At 46.5% G+C, this 13,626-nt stretch overlaps 1 protein-coding gene across 10 annotated transcripts in view; it reads right to left on the bottom strand.

The window, feature by feature from the left end:
- Positions 1-13,626, bottom strand: part of Pde10a (phosphodiesterase 10A) — a 437,195-nt gene that overhangs the window by 29,606 nt on the left and 393,963 nt on the right. For all 10 annotated transcript variants that reach the window (XR_009055987.1, XM_057754784.1, XM_057754804.1 and 7 more), the window contains 2 exons: positions 11,597-11,689; positions 9,415-9,601 (listed from right to left, as the gene is read on the bottom strand). Coding sequence is in view for 9 of the 10 variants with exons in the window: in XM_057754784.1 (XP_057610767.1) it covers positions 9,415-9,601; positions 11,597-11,689 (280 nt within the window). In the remaining variant the exon portion in view is untranslated. The remainder of the gene's footprint in view (positions 1-9,414; positions 9,602-11,596; positions 11,690-13,626) is intronic.

Here is a 13,626-nt window from a genome sequence, read left to right as displayed (position 1 = left end):
CAATTACTTTTGGCTTGTAGTTGGTACAGAATTCTCATCAATTTCTGAAATGATTCTGAAAGCACTTCTGTCATAATGTCCCGTAAAATTTACACGAAGCAGTGTCCTCCCAGGCCTAGGCTACCACTGTGAGCAGCATCTCTATGAAGTCACAGACACCTGACCACAGACAGACTTCCTCCTATCCCATCCCAAGCTTGGCTGAGACCTGGGTTAGATCAGAGACACATGCCCCAGGACCCTCTCCCCAGCCTCAGACTGGCATCAGCAGCACCTGTCTAAGGCCACAAAACCACAACTCCAGGTCCTTATATATCCTTAGGTTCCTACTGTGATGAGGGAACTTGGACAGCCACAGCATCTGGCTAAGGTCGGAGACTGGAGACACTAGGTCTTGCCCATCAATAACCTGTGAATTTTCTGCACACAAAACAGCTAGCCTAGCTAAGACTGCCCAAGATATTCACACCACACATCTGAGTATCACCTAGTAGACTCTAACTTCGCTAAGACATGATAACACCAAAGTCAGACCCAAATGTCCAGTTGATAAAACTGGGCCAGCAGTTCATGCCAAAGATGTGACTGACCAAGTTCTAGATGCACAAAACACAACACAAAATGTGACAGCAAAAATCAAGGCCATATGTCTGCCCCCAAACGTATCAATCCCATTGCAATGGTCCTTAATGAGAACCACTTGGAATAAATCACCAAGAAGCCAAAACAAATAGAACAATCATAACTATGTCCGTGAATTTGATGAGAACAAAAATGTCTAAATGAATCTAAAGAAGACAGGAATAAATCTCTGAATGAATTCTAGTAGAACACAAACAAGCAGCTTAGGGAAAAAAGTAAGTCAATTCAAGATGCAAAATTAGAATTCAATAAAGGGAGAGAAACACTGCAGAAAAATAAAAGTGAAATAGAGCTGGAAATGAGACATTCAACAAGCAAAATGAGAAGCTCGCTGAGAGCACAGCTTGTGTGCTGCACAGACTGGGAATCCTGGAGAAAGGGGGGAGGGATGGGGTTATTCGGTCAAGGAGAACGGTAAGGTGAAAACAAAGAACATGTAACAGAACACATGAGACACTTGGGACACCATGAACAGATCAAACCTAGGAATCACGGTTATGGATGGAGAAGAACTCCATGCCAAAGGCACAGAAAATATTTTCAATAAAATCATAAAAGAAAAATCTCCAAATCTAGATAACAAGATATCCATCCAGATATATGAGGTTTACCGAACACTAAATGGATGGAGCCTGGAAAGTACCTGCCCATGCTGCATTACAGAATTAGAAAAGAGAGAGAGAGAGAGACAGAGAGAGACAGAGGAGAAAGGAGAGAGGAAAGTGGGAGAGAGAGAGAAGGGGAGAGGGGGGAGTGTTCTGCCTTTTTTTGGAACAACTAAATATTTTCTCATTGGTATTAATGGTGCCAGAAACTTCTGAAATATTGCTTATTCCTTTAAATATTATCTTTTAAATGTCAAAATATTGGCTCATTTGTCAGGAGAGGACAGCAAATTTGAAACATGTCTTTTTTTGTCAAGGAAATGTGTGAATAATGTAAAAAGCCAACACATGGCCCAGGCAGTGCGGACAAACCGCACACCCATGGGCAGCAGAAAGGGGACATGGGTGAAAGCGAGGCTGAAGGGGAGCTTCCAACAGTGTCTACCAACACCAGCTGCTGCGCAGCCCACTGCCTCCTCCTAGGTGTCACAGAACAGCCGCCACCCTGGACAGGACAGGACCGCGCTGCATGTGAGCTTCGGGAGAGCTAGCTCTTCTAAAGGCCAAAGAGCATAGCATGATGCTCCGCCCACATCATTCACTGGAAAACTCAAGCAAATGCTCCCTTCACTTCCTCCCAAATCTCATGAACTCCTCCTGACTGTTGGGCCTAGAGATGACCCAGGCTTGGGCAGGAAGGGCAACATTGCTGGGACTGTCAGTGTCTGGCACAGTTTGGCATGCCCTGTAGCCCACTGTGATTCCATATTGGGGAGGCAGGTAAAGGCAGCTGCACTGGGTCACAACCTAGGAGTTAAACTCCTGTTTCTGCCACTGTCTCTTACAAACTGGTGAGTTGCAATCTGGTTGAAGATTTCTGTCATCTTTTTCATTTAAAAAGCTATAATGGTCAATACATTAGAGCATATGATTTTATTTATATTTTTACTCATTTTATGTTGTGCTTACTCTAAAATTAACTACAACATAAATGAGTTTAATGTCATGCAGAAATAAGTAAGTTTTGGGGATTGTATACATCTTATAGCCTTCGATGTGAACATCAGGGAATGATATAATCCAGGCCCTCATTGTGAACTAAGGAAGACAGACGACTGTATGTCTCTTCAGTGCTCCATCAGCTGTCTACATAATCACTGGGAATCTTGGAACCTGTCATAGCAGAAGACACTTTAAGAAGCATCAACGGCTGTTGGACTAACACGGAAGTCTGCACAGATGACCCATCAGAACCAGGACGGGGGACAGGCACAGGTCCTCAGAACCAGGACAGGGGACAGGCACAGGTCCTCAGAACCAGGACAGGAGACAGGTACAGGTCCTCAGAACCAGGACAGTGGACAGGTACAGGTCCTCAGAACCAGGACAGGGGACAGGCACGGGTCCTCACAACCCCAATCTGAGACAACCTGAGAATGTGAGTGTGGCCTCGCTCTACCATAAACTAAAAGTACAACCTTTATGCTTTATAACTTGGAACCTGGCTTCTTAGCAGAAAGAAACCATTGGCTGTTTGCTGTTCGGAGCTAACCATCTATGTGCTAAACCCTCATGACAGTCCTGTGGTGCTCACAGACGGGCAAATTAGAAGGCACCAAGTCTTCAGTGATCATAGTAGACCCCTCGTCACCTCAGGGAGGAGCAGTTCTAGAGAGTGTGAGCTCTGGAGTCATCTCCCTGAGTAGAATATCTTTGCCGTTAACTGACTGCAATCATGTAGGCAGGACCCTCAGTTCTTTTACCCAGGTCCCCACCTGTGAAGTGAGTGCACTTTAGTGACCAACCAATCACAGGGGGCTGGGAAGGGCTGATGTCACTGGCTGGTGACAGTTCCGGTCTTAGTGCCAGAAGCTGTTAAGATTCTGTATTGGTCTCAGATGACTCTCAGCTCCGCATGCCGTTCACTCCCCAGGACTGCTGTATCCTCCTCTAATGATGGTCAAGAGGAGTCTAACAACTCCTGCATAACAGTGATGTCCTGTACCATCAGACAGGAGCCTACTGCGCCTCCCACTTCCTGTCTAATACTTCCTGTGGGGAGCCAGCATTTGCCTGTAGTGGGAAATACACTACAGACATAGGAAACACCATACCAAGGACTCACTGCTAGGCCTGGGTCATGCCACGTTACTGTTAGATTAACTCTGGGGAGGTCTGAGATTCAAACCACATTCACTAATATAAGTTAAGCACGCTCTCTCTCCCATTGATTGAATTTGCATTTCAAATGATAGTAAATATTTCTTAAAATAGGTATTTTCTTTTTTTTTTTTTTTTTTGGTTTTTCGAGACAGGGTTTCTCTGTGGTTTTGGAGCCTGTCCTGGAACTAGCTCTTGTAGACCAGGCTGGTCTCGAACTCACAGAGATCCGCCTGCCTCTGCCTCCCGAGTGCTGGGATTAAAGGCGTGCGCCACCACCGCCCGGCTAAAATAGGTATTTTCAGTACATTATTTTTCAATAGCATTAAATGATATCATTATTGATACGAAACGGATTCTCTTCACAAATCTTAAGACCAGACATATCCTGTACAGAATGAGAAACTTGTGCCACAGCAGGCCAAAGGAACCCCACACCAGCAGAGGTGGCTGTGGGGCTCTGGGAATGAAGTCCCCAGCAGAACAAGTGACATGCAGAAAGAGCTGCCGCTGCATGGAGCTCGGGATGCAAAACCGTCCTCGGGCAATGAGGGTGTGGAGACCTAGATAAGACAACAGGAAGCTGGGGTTCTGAAGCTTATGCTACTCCCGTACGCATAGGACTTTCCAAAGGGCTCCAAAGAGTCAGGGCCTGGGGTACATGCAAGAATAAAGAAGCAGTCCTGGGAACAGAATGCCCACAGCAATTATCCAAGATAAACTGGAAGGAGCAAATGGATGGAAAAGTAAGTAGGAAATACAGGAAGTAAGGAGACAAGCCAAGGAGGGATGCCCCAGAAACGGAACGACGCTGCCCCAACCCACAGAACCCGGCGTTCTCTCCTGAAGCTCACAGCCTCTGGTTCGTGGACACGGCCATGGTACAAAGTCAGACAACTGGGATATTTCTCATCTTCACCTGGGCGGGAGGATCTGAAATGTCTTTCCTAATGTCAGGCCCCAGCACATTTTGAGTGTAGCGCCAGAAAGAGAACTGTTCCTCTCCTGCTCGGACCGGGTAGGGCATGTGTGAGAACTTCCTGCACACCCTGCCCTTGATCTGAAACCAAGACAAAGCATGAATACAGAGGCAACTGCTGACTTCCCTCCTGGAAGTGTTTCGTCTTGGAACGGATATCAACAGTCCTTCTGCAACCTTTCTCGTGATATTTTCCAGCAGATCCTCAATCTCAGCCTCCAGCCTCCATCTTCCTGAAAGGCAGTTTAGCCTAGCCTGTCCGGCTGCCATTAAAGAATGAATCCGTATTCCATAAAACCATCTGCAGTGATATTTCCTAAGATATGGTACCAGAGTCGCTTAGACTAGAAAGCAACAGGAGCAGACTGGATCTGCTGGAGACTAAGAAGCCAGACATCAGCATCTACAGTACTAAGGCCAATCCTAGGGGACGCTATAGCACCACTTGCCCGTTGAGGAAACCGAGGCTCAGAGGCTTTGGCTAAGTTAACTAAGGCCACAAAGCAAGCATTGAAGGGGAGAGCTGTCTCATCTTGAGTGATACAGCACACACTGAGAATTCAGAAAGTGATCAGAGAATGACCGGCAGGACAAAGAGAACGACACCTGAAGGAAAAGCCACAACCACCACAAAGTGTGTGCTGTGGAAACCCCTCACAGATCAATTAAGGAATGGAAAGCTGCCCTGCGTTCAGTAGCAGGTGACACTCACATACAATGGTGTAAACCTATGGGATGTAACTGTGGCTAGGCTTCAGGCGCTAGAGACTGTTAGCAGATATAAAGACACAGACTGGACCATCGTCCAGGCTTTGGAGTCTAGTGACCCTTAAAACACACACACACATACACATACATGGGGAGGGGGTGGATTTATTTCCCGAGATTCAGGGGCTGGTGACTGTCCCTAGCATCATGTCTAAAATGGATGAGTACTCAACTCCTATGTATAGAATGAATACCTGCTAACACTTGCCATACATGTTATAGTTTAGAGATGAAACATCAGAACCCAACTCACACTTGATTTCTCTGTCCTGACAAATTTGGAGAAGGGTGTGTGATTGTTTGCAATCTGTGAATATCTAGGGATTTGGGTCTAGATTTTGTGGATAATGCCTGCCCATGAGTCTGTGCCTATACGTGTTTGTCACTGACAAGGGTGTGCCTGGCCGTGAGTCTGTGTCTATCTGTGTGTGCCTGGCTATGAGTCTGTGCCTATCCATGTTTGGCATCACAGCACTGACAAGGGTGTGCCCGGCTGTGAGTCTGTGCCTATCCGTGTGTGCCTGGCTGATGTGGGAAGGTCATATGTCTATCTGTTGCTTTCATTGGTTAATTAATAAAGAAACTGCTTGGCCTGACAGGTCAGAACATAGGTGGGTGGAGTAGACAGAATAGAATGCTGGGAAGAAGGGAAGTGAGGTCAGAAGCAATGGAGCCAGCCGCCAGGTCAGACATGCTGAATCCTTCCCGGTAAGCCACCACTTCGTGGTGCTACACAGATTATTAGAAATGGGTTAGTCAAGATGTGAAAGTTAGCCAAGAAGAGGCTAGATATAATGGGCCAGGCAGTGTTTAAAAGAATACAGTTTCCGTGTTGTTATTTCTAGTGTAAAGCTAGCCAGGCGGGAGCCGGGCGGGACAAAAAGCAGGCCAGCCTGCCTCATCACTACACCTGGCTATGAGTCTGTGTCTATCTGTGTGTGCTTGGCTATGAGTCTGTGCCTATCTGTTTGTGCCTGGCTATGAGTCTGTGCCTGTCTGTGTTTGCCATCACAGCACTGACAAGGGTGTGCCTGACGGTGAGTCTGTGCCTATCCATGTGTGCCATCACACCACTGACAAAGTTTGCACGTTAGAAGCCAGCTTTATTAAGTTATAGCATAAGATCGACCACAGGCATTTCTCTGAAGCCTTTGCTGAGGGTATAGAGGATTCTTTAAAACTCCACACAGCAGCCAGGCTAGCTTCTATACTTAACTTACATTATTATATTAAGTTCATCCAGACTGTCAAACTGTCTCTCCATTCCGAAGTCTTTTTTACCTCTGTCCTGTTTTCTATGCTGTTTATGAAGGCTTATTCTGAACCATGGTTATTCTAACCATGCCCACTTCTGTAAAAATCGCCTATAAGCACTGTGGTAGTTAGGGTGGAGTGTCACCTTAACCCATGGGATAGCCAGGACTTGGAAGGCATTTCTGGTCAGTGAGTCCTTGAGGGTGCGTCTGGAGATGGGTGCTGTTCTCAGAAGATCCACTCACCCAAATGAACTGCCTCAGAACCTCCTTCCATCCCCCTTCTGACCCCATCTTCCCTCCTCTCTAGCTCCCTCTCAGAGATTCTATTGGGTCTTTGGACACCACAGCTCCGGGTTCCAGGCTGTGGACTCCAGCACTAACAACTGCAGCCCTCAAGTTCTCAGGCCTCCAGCTAGACTGAGAGTCACGCCATCACTGTCCTTGGTTCTGAGTCCTTTGAACTTGGCCTGCGCTCCTTGAGATCTGCAGCTTATGCAAGGCTGTCCTGGGACTGCACAGCCACTATCATTGCCTAAACCAGTTCTGCCAAGTCCCGTCTCTCAGGCAATAGCTGTCACTTTGTGCTCCTTATCCATTCTGTCTCTAGAGAACTCTACTAAACCCTGGTAAAGGCCACGTGCTACATATTTTATGTGGTACATAATGTCACTCCTTTCTTTGCATTTATTTATTTATTTATTCCTTTTGGTTGGGGTATGTGTGTGTGTGTACCTTGGTACACCTGTGGAGGTCTGAGGACAACTTGAGCACTTGTAAGAGTCATTTCTCCCCACCCTACCCTCATGTGGGCTCCAGTGACAGAACTCAGGCTGTAGGGCTTGGTGTCTCCCAGAGCCAACTTTTCAGCCCTTAACATCACTCCCTGATGTTGGTCTTCCTACAGGATGCTGGGTAAAGGGCTGTGCCGAATACAAGGTGTGGAACTTGAGGACAGAGGGTGCCTGTCATTCATCCCTCTGTCCCACACTTGCCCTGCTGCCTCAGATACCTTGTTCAAATACAAACTGCACGTACCCAGCTTCTCTTAGTATGGTGGAGTCACGTACATGATGGTTGTGAGGTGGGGTTTTTATATGTCAAGTGTCCAGAACAATGCCCATCACGTGGTATCTCCCCAGCACAAAGGTGATTTCCCCATACCTCCAAGGTATAGAGAATTGATTGACCCAAAAGGCACAAAGTCAGTCTATTCTCAGGGCCTCCCTGTTCCAGGCCCATGCTCAACTCTTTCACTGAAAGCCTTCTTTAAAGCCACAAGGCTTGTGAAAACTAATTGATTCTACTAATTTCAAAGACTCCTAGCCTTTCAAAATGGTTGTTTTCCCCTGGAAGTACTTTTAATGATCAGTTAGCTCGAGAGATGAAATGTAGTTGCTGCTGACCAGACATGCCCTTTGATTCCATTAGCAGGATGGAGCCTGATACACCCAAGATAAACTAAAGGGAATAAAAGCATGTTTAGTGTTAGCATGGTCCTGCGGCCTGCCTCTTCTCATGTACAAGTACCACAATCCAAAACCTGGCTACAAACCACACACACACACACACACACACACGGGTTAGAAGCCACTATGGGGCTATGGGTTCTTCGTTCAGGAGCAAACCTCCTCTGAGTTCCCAGGATTGCATGCATCTAGACTTAGTGAGAGCCAACCACTGCAGGCTGCTTTACACCTCACAAAGTCATTTCATATCTATGATCTTAATAAACACGAGTGTTCTTCAGAAAGAAGTGAAACTTTCAGGGGAGGGGGGAGGGAGGGAGCTGACATTGTCCGGTTACCTGCTTGGGGCAGGCATGCAGCAAGGTAGCGTTCCTACTGACAACATGCTCAACACAGCAAGGCTAACTGGCTCAGAAAGCACCAGGAGAGCCCAGGAGCCATGTCCACACTCGGGCCCTGGAGCTTCCCTCCCACAGCTGCAAAGGCTCAGAGTTGGGCTCCAAGGAGCCCACAGCAAGAGCTCTGCTCCATTTGGTCTATGAGGATGCTTTGAGAGGCATCCGGAAGTGCTCTTCTCTCTGATGTGAGACACGGCCAGTGAGAGCCTTGGCAGGCCAAGAGGAGAGGAGAGATGGAGCTTCACACTGCTCTCATATTTCAGAGTTGAAAAAGACCTCAAAAGTAATGTGTGTGTGTGTTTTTAAGTTTTTAGTAAGGAGAAGCATCTTGGCAATATAAATCAAAATGGATTGTGGCCACTCTGGTATATAGCCTTCATTTTCCTTGAAGGCAAGCTGCCCCATCCTAGGAGCAGAGGGTGTGAACTGTGCTGGGTTGCGGAGGCAGAGAGAACCTGCCACTTTGGGAGGCCGGCATGTCTGGGTGAGGTGAGATGCCCCAACGACTCAATCCCATTCTAAGTTACTAAAGTGGTATCCTACTAAGTCCTGCTGGTCAGACTGCTCAGTAAGAGGTCCACAATTTCCCTAATTGCAGCACCAAATACCATTATAGGATTATTAGTTTATGGATCACTACATGCCCAACCCATTTAAAATATAGCAACATAGAAGATAGAGGATAAATTTCAGAGCATAAACTAAGCCTCATTTTATTCCTCAGGAACAGGACAGAGTGGCCAAGAAGACTAGAGGGTGTCATTCATGATGGTTACATGCACTCATTCAACTGAACCCTGAGTTTCCTCACAAGTAGACCTTCCCTGGCCAGCGGGGAGGCATGAGTAGCTGCTCCCGCCTAGCAAATACGCCCTAGTCTACCTGTATGACAAATACTAGGCAACATTTCCCCTCTCCCAGCAGACATGAGCCGCAAGGCCAGTGCTTCACGTTCCGTCAGTACATGAACAATTCTTTCTGAACAAGCTCACACCTTGAGATCCGCTCACAGCCTCAGGAGATAGTTTTCTTCAGGCACTGTGAGGTACTTTGTAAAGCAGGCATGAGCAGGAAACAGACATGAACAAAAGCAAGCAGCCTGGGCGCAAAGGCTGCGCCGGAGTCCAGAAGCATGCTTACGTTAGCACAGTGCAAGGCCAGAGCACAGAAGACGGCAAACATCTTGAAGTTGTTCTCGTCCGTCTTGGAGAAGGCACTGCCGCTGATCTTGTTTACCATCTGCACCACGCCGATCACGCTGCCGCGGCTCACGATGGGCATGCACAGAATGTTCCGGGTGGTGTAGCCCGTGTACAAGTCGACTTCCCTGTGGAAATAGAAGGGACAGCTCTGTCACCAGCATGAAAGACCAGTGGTAAAGACAATGCCAATCACCATGAATCTCAACATAGCTCCTGTAGCTTTGTGTGTGTGTGTGTGTGTGTATTGGAATGGCACTGAGGATTCAAGATGTTGAAAAAATGAAAGCGTTTTGTTGAAACATTTTCACGAAGATCCAAGCTTGTTCAATCTTGTTTACAATGGTTTTCTACTGGAGGTTCCTGGCCTATTGACTGGGCTTTCCGCATCGGGATCATTAAGTAAACAGACAAGGTAGGTGATTCAGGAGAGAGTGCGGGAAGTCTGGCAAACAGTGTCTTCCTCTTAACCTGGTCATATTTATGCGACTGGTAACTTGCTATTTTAAATGGGAATATTCACATTAAGGTTTAGAGCAGGACTCTGCAACCATGCCTATCACCCAAGTGGTACACAGCCACACTCATCATGAACCAAAACCCCTCACTAGCATCCCTTCAGAGCGGAGGGTTTGCTGATTCCTGATCTGAGGAAATGCTTTGGGTTGCCCAGAACCACTCACAGAACCAGCCCGGGGGCGTGCATGAGTCCACAGTGCCTGGCTTCCATTGTCTACCCGTTATGTTTATAAACCATCCAGGTCTCTACTGATGGCGCATTTCATGTATACATTCGCCACTTACTGGACAATGTCCCTGGTTAGTAGCTAGTTACCGGCTCTTATAAGTAAAACTGTTGGGAAAATTTGCGCCTGAGTCTCTCTGTAGACAAATGATTTCATTTCCTCTGGTGTATGTGTAGGAGTAGGGTAGACTGGAGGATCACTCATGGTCAAAACTGTACTGCCGTTTCCCCAAGGGGCTGTCTGATCTACTCCCACCAGCAAAGTGGGAGGGTCCCACTCACTGAACAATCCTAGCCCCTCCCACCTGCTTTAGAAAGCCTCTTGCCCTTCTGGTGTACACTAGAAGACGCTGGGCCCTGTTTACTCTCCATACGCTGAGTGGCCATGAATGCGTCCTTTCTGGTGAAGCACCCCACAGACTCTGCCCTTTATGGGGAGGTCTCATGCAATCTAGATACTAAGATGATGATGTCACATGCTTTGCCAGGGTCCCCCTCAATCTGATGGCTGCTTTTTTTTTTTCTTTTTCCAATAGTCTGACTCCCCAATTTCACATAAAGATTTTTAAATGACAACCAATAATTTCTGTATTTGAGCAATGTAAGGACAAGCAAGCTTGTCTGGGGAAATGGAAGGTTATTAGTAGTCTCGGCCTGTCGGCAGAGCATCACTAGCATCCCGCTGTGGTTCTAGATGCGGTCCTGCGTGTCTAACAGCATGAGTATGTATCAACTAAACACCATTGTCATCTAACAGTCTCGGCATCTACCTTGTGACTTCTAATTTCAAGAGATAGAAAATGTGCATATACTATGATGTCAAGTTCTCCAGAATCCGAGATGCCTAAAAAGTTCTCAATGGCCATTTTAATATCACACTGTAACTATATCCCAGTTGGGTGGCTTACTCAATCCCTGTATTGTGTGTAGCAAAGTTTCCCGAGCTCTTACGAGAATGATCTATCTGCAGTGCTAAGAAGCAATTACAAGTAGGCGTTTTCACACCCATTTCAAAGAGGATGACTCTGAGGCACAGAGAGATCAAGTAACTGACACCAGTTCTGTCTATAGTGGATGCAGGACAGGGCCTAACTCAACAAACCAGACAGGACGATTTAAAACCCAATTCCTTATTCCCGTGTGGCAGGCGTGTGCACACTGAGACAGCACACAGTGTGATGAAATCGTGACAGCCACCAGGAGAAGTGATAGCTCTGTCACTTGAGTCTGTCAGGCCCCAGCAGGGAACGCTGATGTATGAATAGCCTCAGACCATGCTCTGACCACTGATAACAGGCTGGGACAACAGACCCCATCAAAGAGGGTTCAGCCAGGGAACCCCAAGGGAGAAATGACAAGGGCCAAACTCCCCTCTCACCTGTTAAAACGCGGGTCTGCGTAAGCGTCGGGAATGTTCAGGACTTCCCCTGTCCTTGCCACTTGGCCAGCAATCCCCTTCTCAATTGAAAACCTGCAGAAACAGAAAAACAGGGACATGCTAATTAGATAATGATGTCATCAAATAGTTACAAAGCTTTTCATTGTCAAATGTTGAACTGAACCTTTAAGAATACATATTAATTTTATATTTATATATCCTAAATGATCTTATAAAATACATCAAAGGGAAGCAGCAAAATACCCTACAGGGCTAGCTCAGAACCAAGTTGGAAGATTTAATACATACTAACTTGAGAAAGTCACTGACTAAGAAATGAAATGGAAAACTCTCTGCTGGGCTCTAACACTGGCCACCAACAACCTCTCTACACCAGCAGGTCAGCTCATTGATCACAGTGTGTGCGCTTTCTTAGCGGATTTCCCACACAGCGGGGCTCACTAAGTCACACATGTGCAGCCCGGACTCAGCTCTGTTGACCTTTCTGAATGCAGAACATGGAGTATCTGTTGTCTGCAACCCACGTACCCACAGTGCAAAGGTGTTTTCACGTCTCTAGTTTGCTCATCTTAAAAACAATCAGGATCCATACACGAACTGAGGGTGTTTGGTTATATTTTTGTGAGAGAGCATCATCCTGATAGATAATTTTCACATTATTATATTTTATGTATTATAATCATTCATGTGTTTATTTCAAAATGTAGTGACTTAAGAAATACATCTGCAACTCATGCTAAGAGTTTTCCAACCTCAAAAGGGCACTGACCCAACACAGAATTAAAACACCCCCCAAAGGACCAGCACTGTGTGAAATGTAAAGTCGCCAACTTCTGCATTCCCTCATGTTTTCAGGAGCCCAAATTAGACACCATGAGCCATGCCAGAGTCTCCTCATGGCATGCTGAGAGCCGTGTGAATGGGGATGTTCCTGCAGTTCTCGGTGATGCTGGCAACCAGCATCCATCAGTCCTGGCAAAGCCATAGCCTGGTTCCCTCCATTCCTACTCCTGAGCTTGGAAACGTGAGCAGCTGTTTCCACAGCTAGATCAGCACCAGCGGTGTGAGCAATACCCAAAGTCAAGGCAAGGAAAACCAATTTAACTGGGTGACCATCACCAGGCTGACAAGTCCAGAGCTAGAACCAAACCAAGAAATGAACAAAATGCAAAGCCCCATGTACCCTGATGGTGTCTTTACATCAGCATTGTGTGACTATGTAACGCAGGACCCATCACCCTAGAAACAAAAGTGCCAGGGGCAGAGTGGTGACAGCCTGTGGCTGGCCTCATTTTGTCCTGTGGGATCATTTTCCTAATAAGGTGAAGCAGCCAAATATGAATGTAGTTCCCTCATGTCGGCGACATTTGTAAAAGGAAGTTTCTGTCCTGCCTGGTCCCCTCTTATTTTGAAAAGAAAAAGGGGGTGCTGTGGGATAATGCTCTTGTACCCTGTAAAGATTTGTTACTCATATTGGCTTAATAAAATGCTGATTGGCCAGTAGCCAGGCAGGAAGTATAGGCAGGGTGGCCAGAATAGGAGAATTCTGGAAAGAGGAAAGCCTCAGTCTGCAGTCACCACCCAGATGCAGAGAAAGCAAGAAAAAAATGCTGCATTGAGAAAAGGTACCAAGCCATGTGAATAAACAGAGATATGAGTTATGGATTGATTTAAGTTGTAAGAGCTAGTTAATAATAAGCCTGAGCTAATAGGCCAAACAGTTTATAATTAATATAAGCTTGTGTGTGTTTCTTTGGGACTGGGCAGGGCAGAAACTTCCATTTACAGCCAAATGGGAAACATTTATTAGTGAGGACATGGTGCTTCACTAGAGAATTTTGCAGAGATTATTTGGAAGGTCAAAGTGGACACAGCAAGAAGAGGCAAAGGGTGAAAGGGACTTGACATCTGCACATGATGCTCGACTCCTCCACCTGTTAGTGCTCCTTGTAGGCTTCCAGGCCGTGACAAGACTGAGCCACCAGGATTCTGCCAAAAAGTAAAGGTCA

This window comes from Chionomys nivalis, chromosome 2, assembly GCF_950005125.1.
Source record: "Chionomys nivalis chromosome 2, mChiNiv1.1, whole genome shotgun sequence".
Taxonomy (NCBI): Eukaryota; Metazoa; Chordata; class Mammalia; order Rodentia; family Cricetidae; genus Chionomys; species Chionomys nivalis.
The sequence above is the reverse complement of the archived record's forward strand: the minus strand, read 5'-3'. Positions and strand labels throughout refer to the sequence as shown.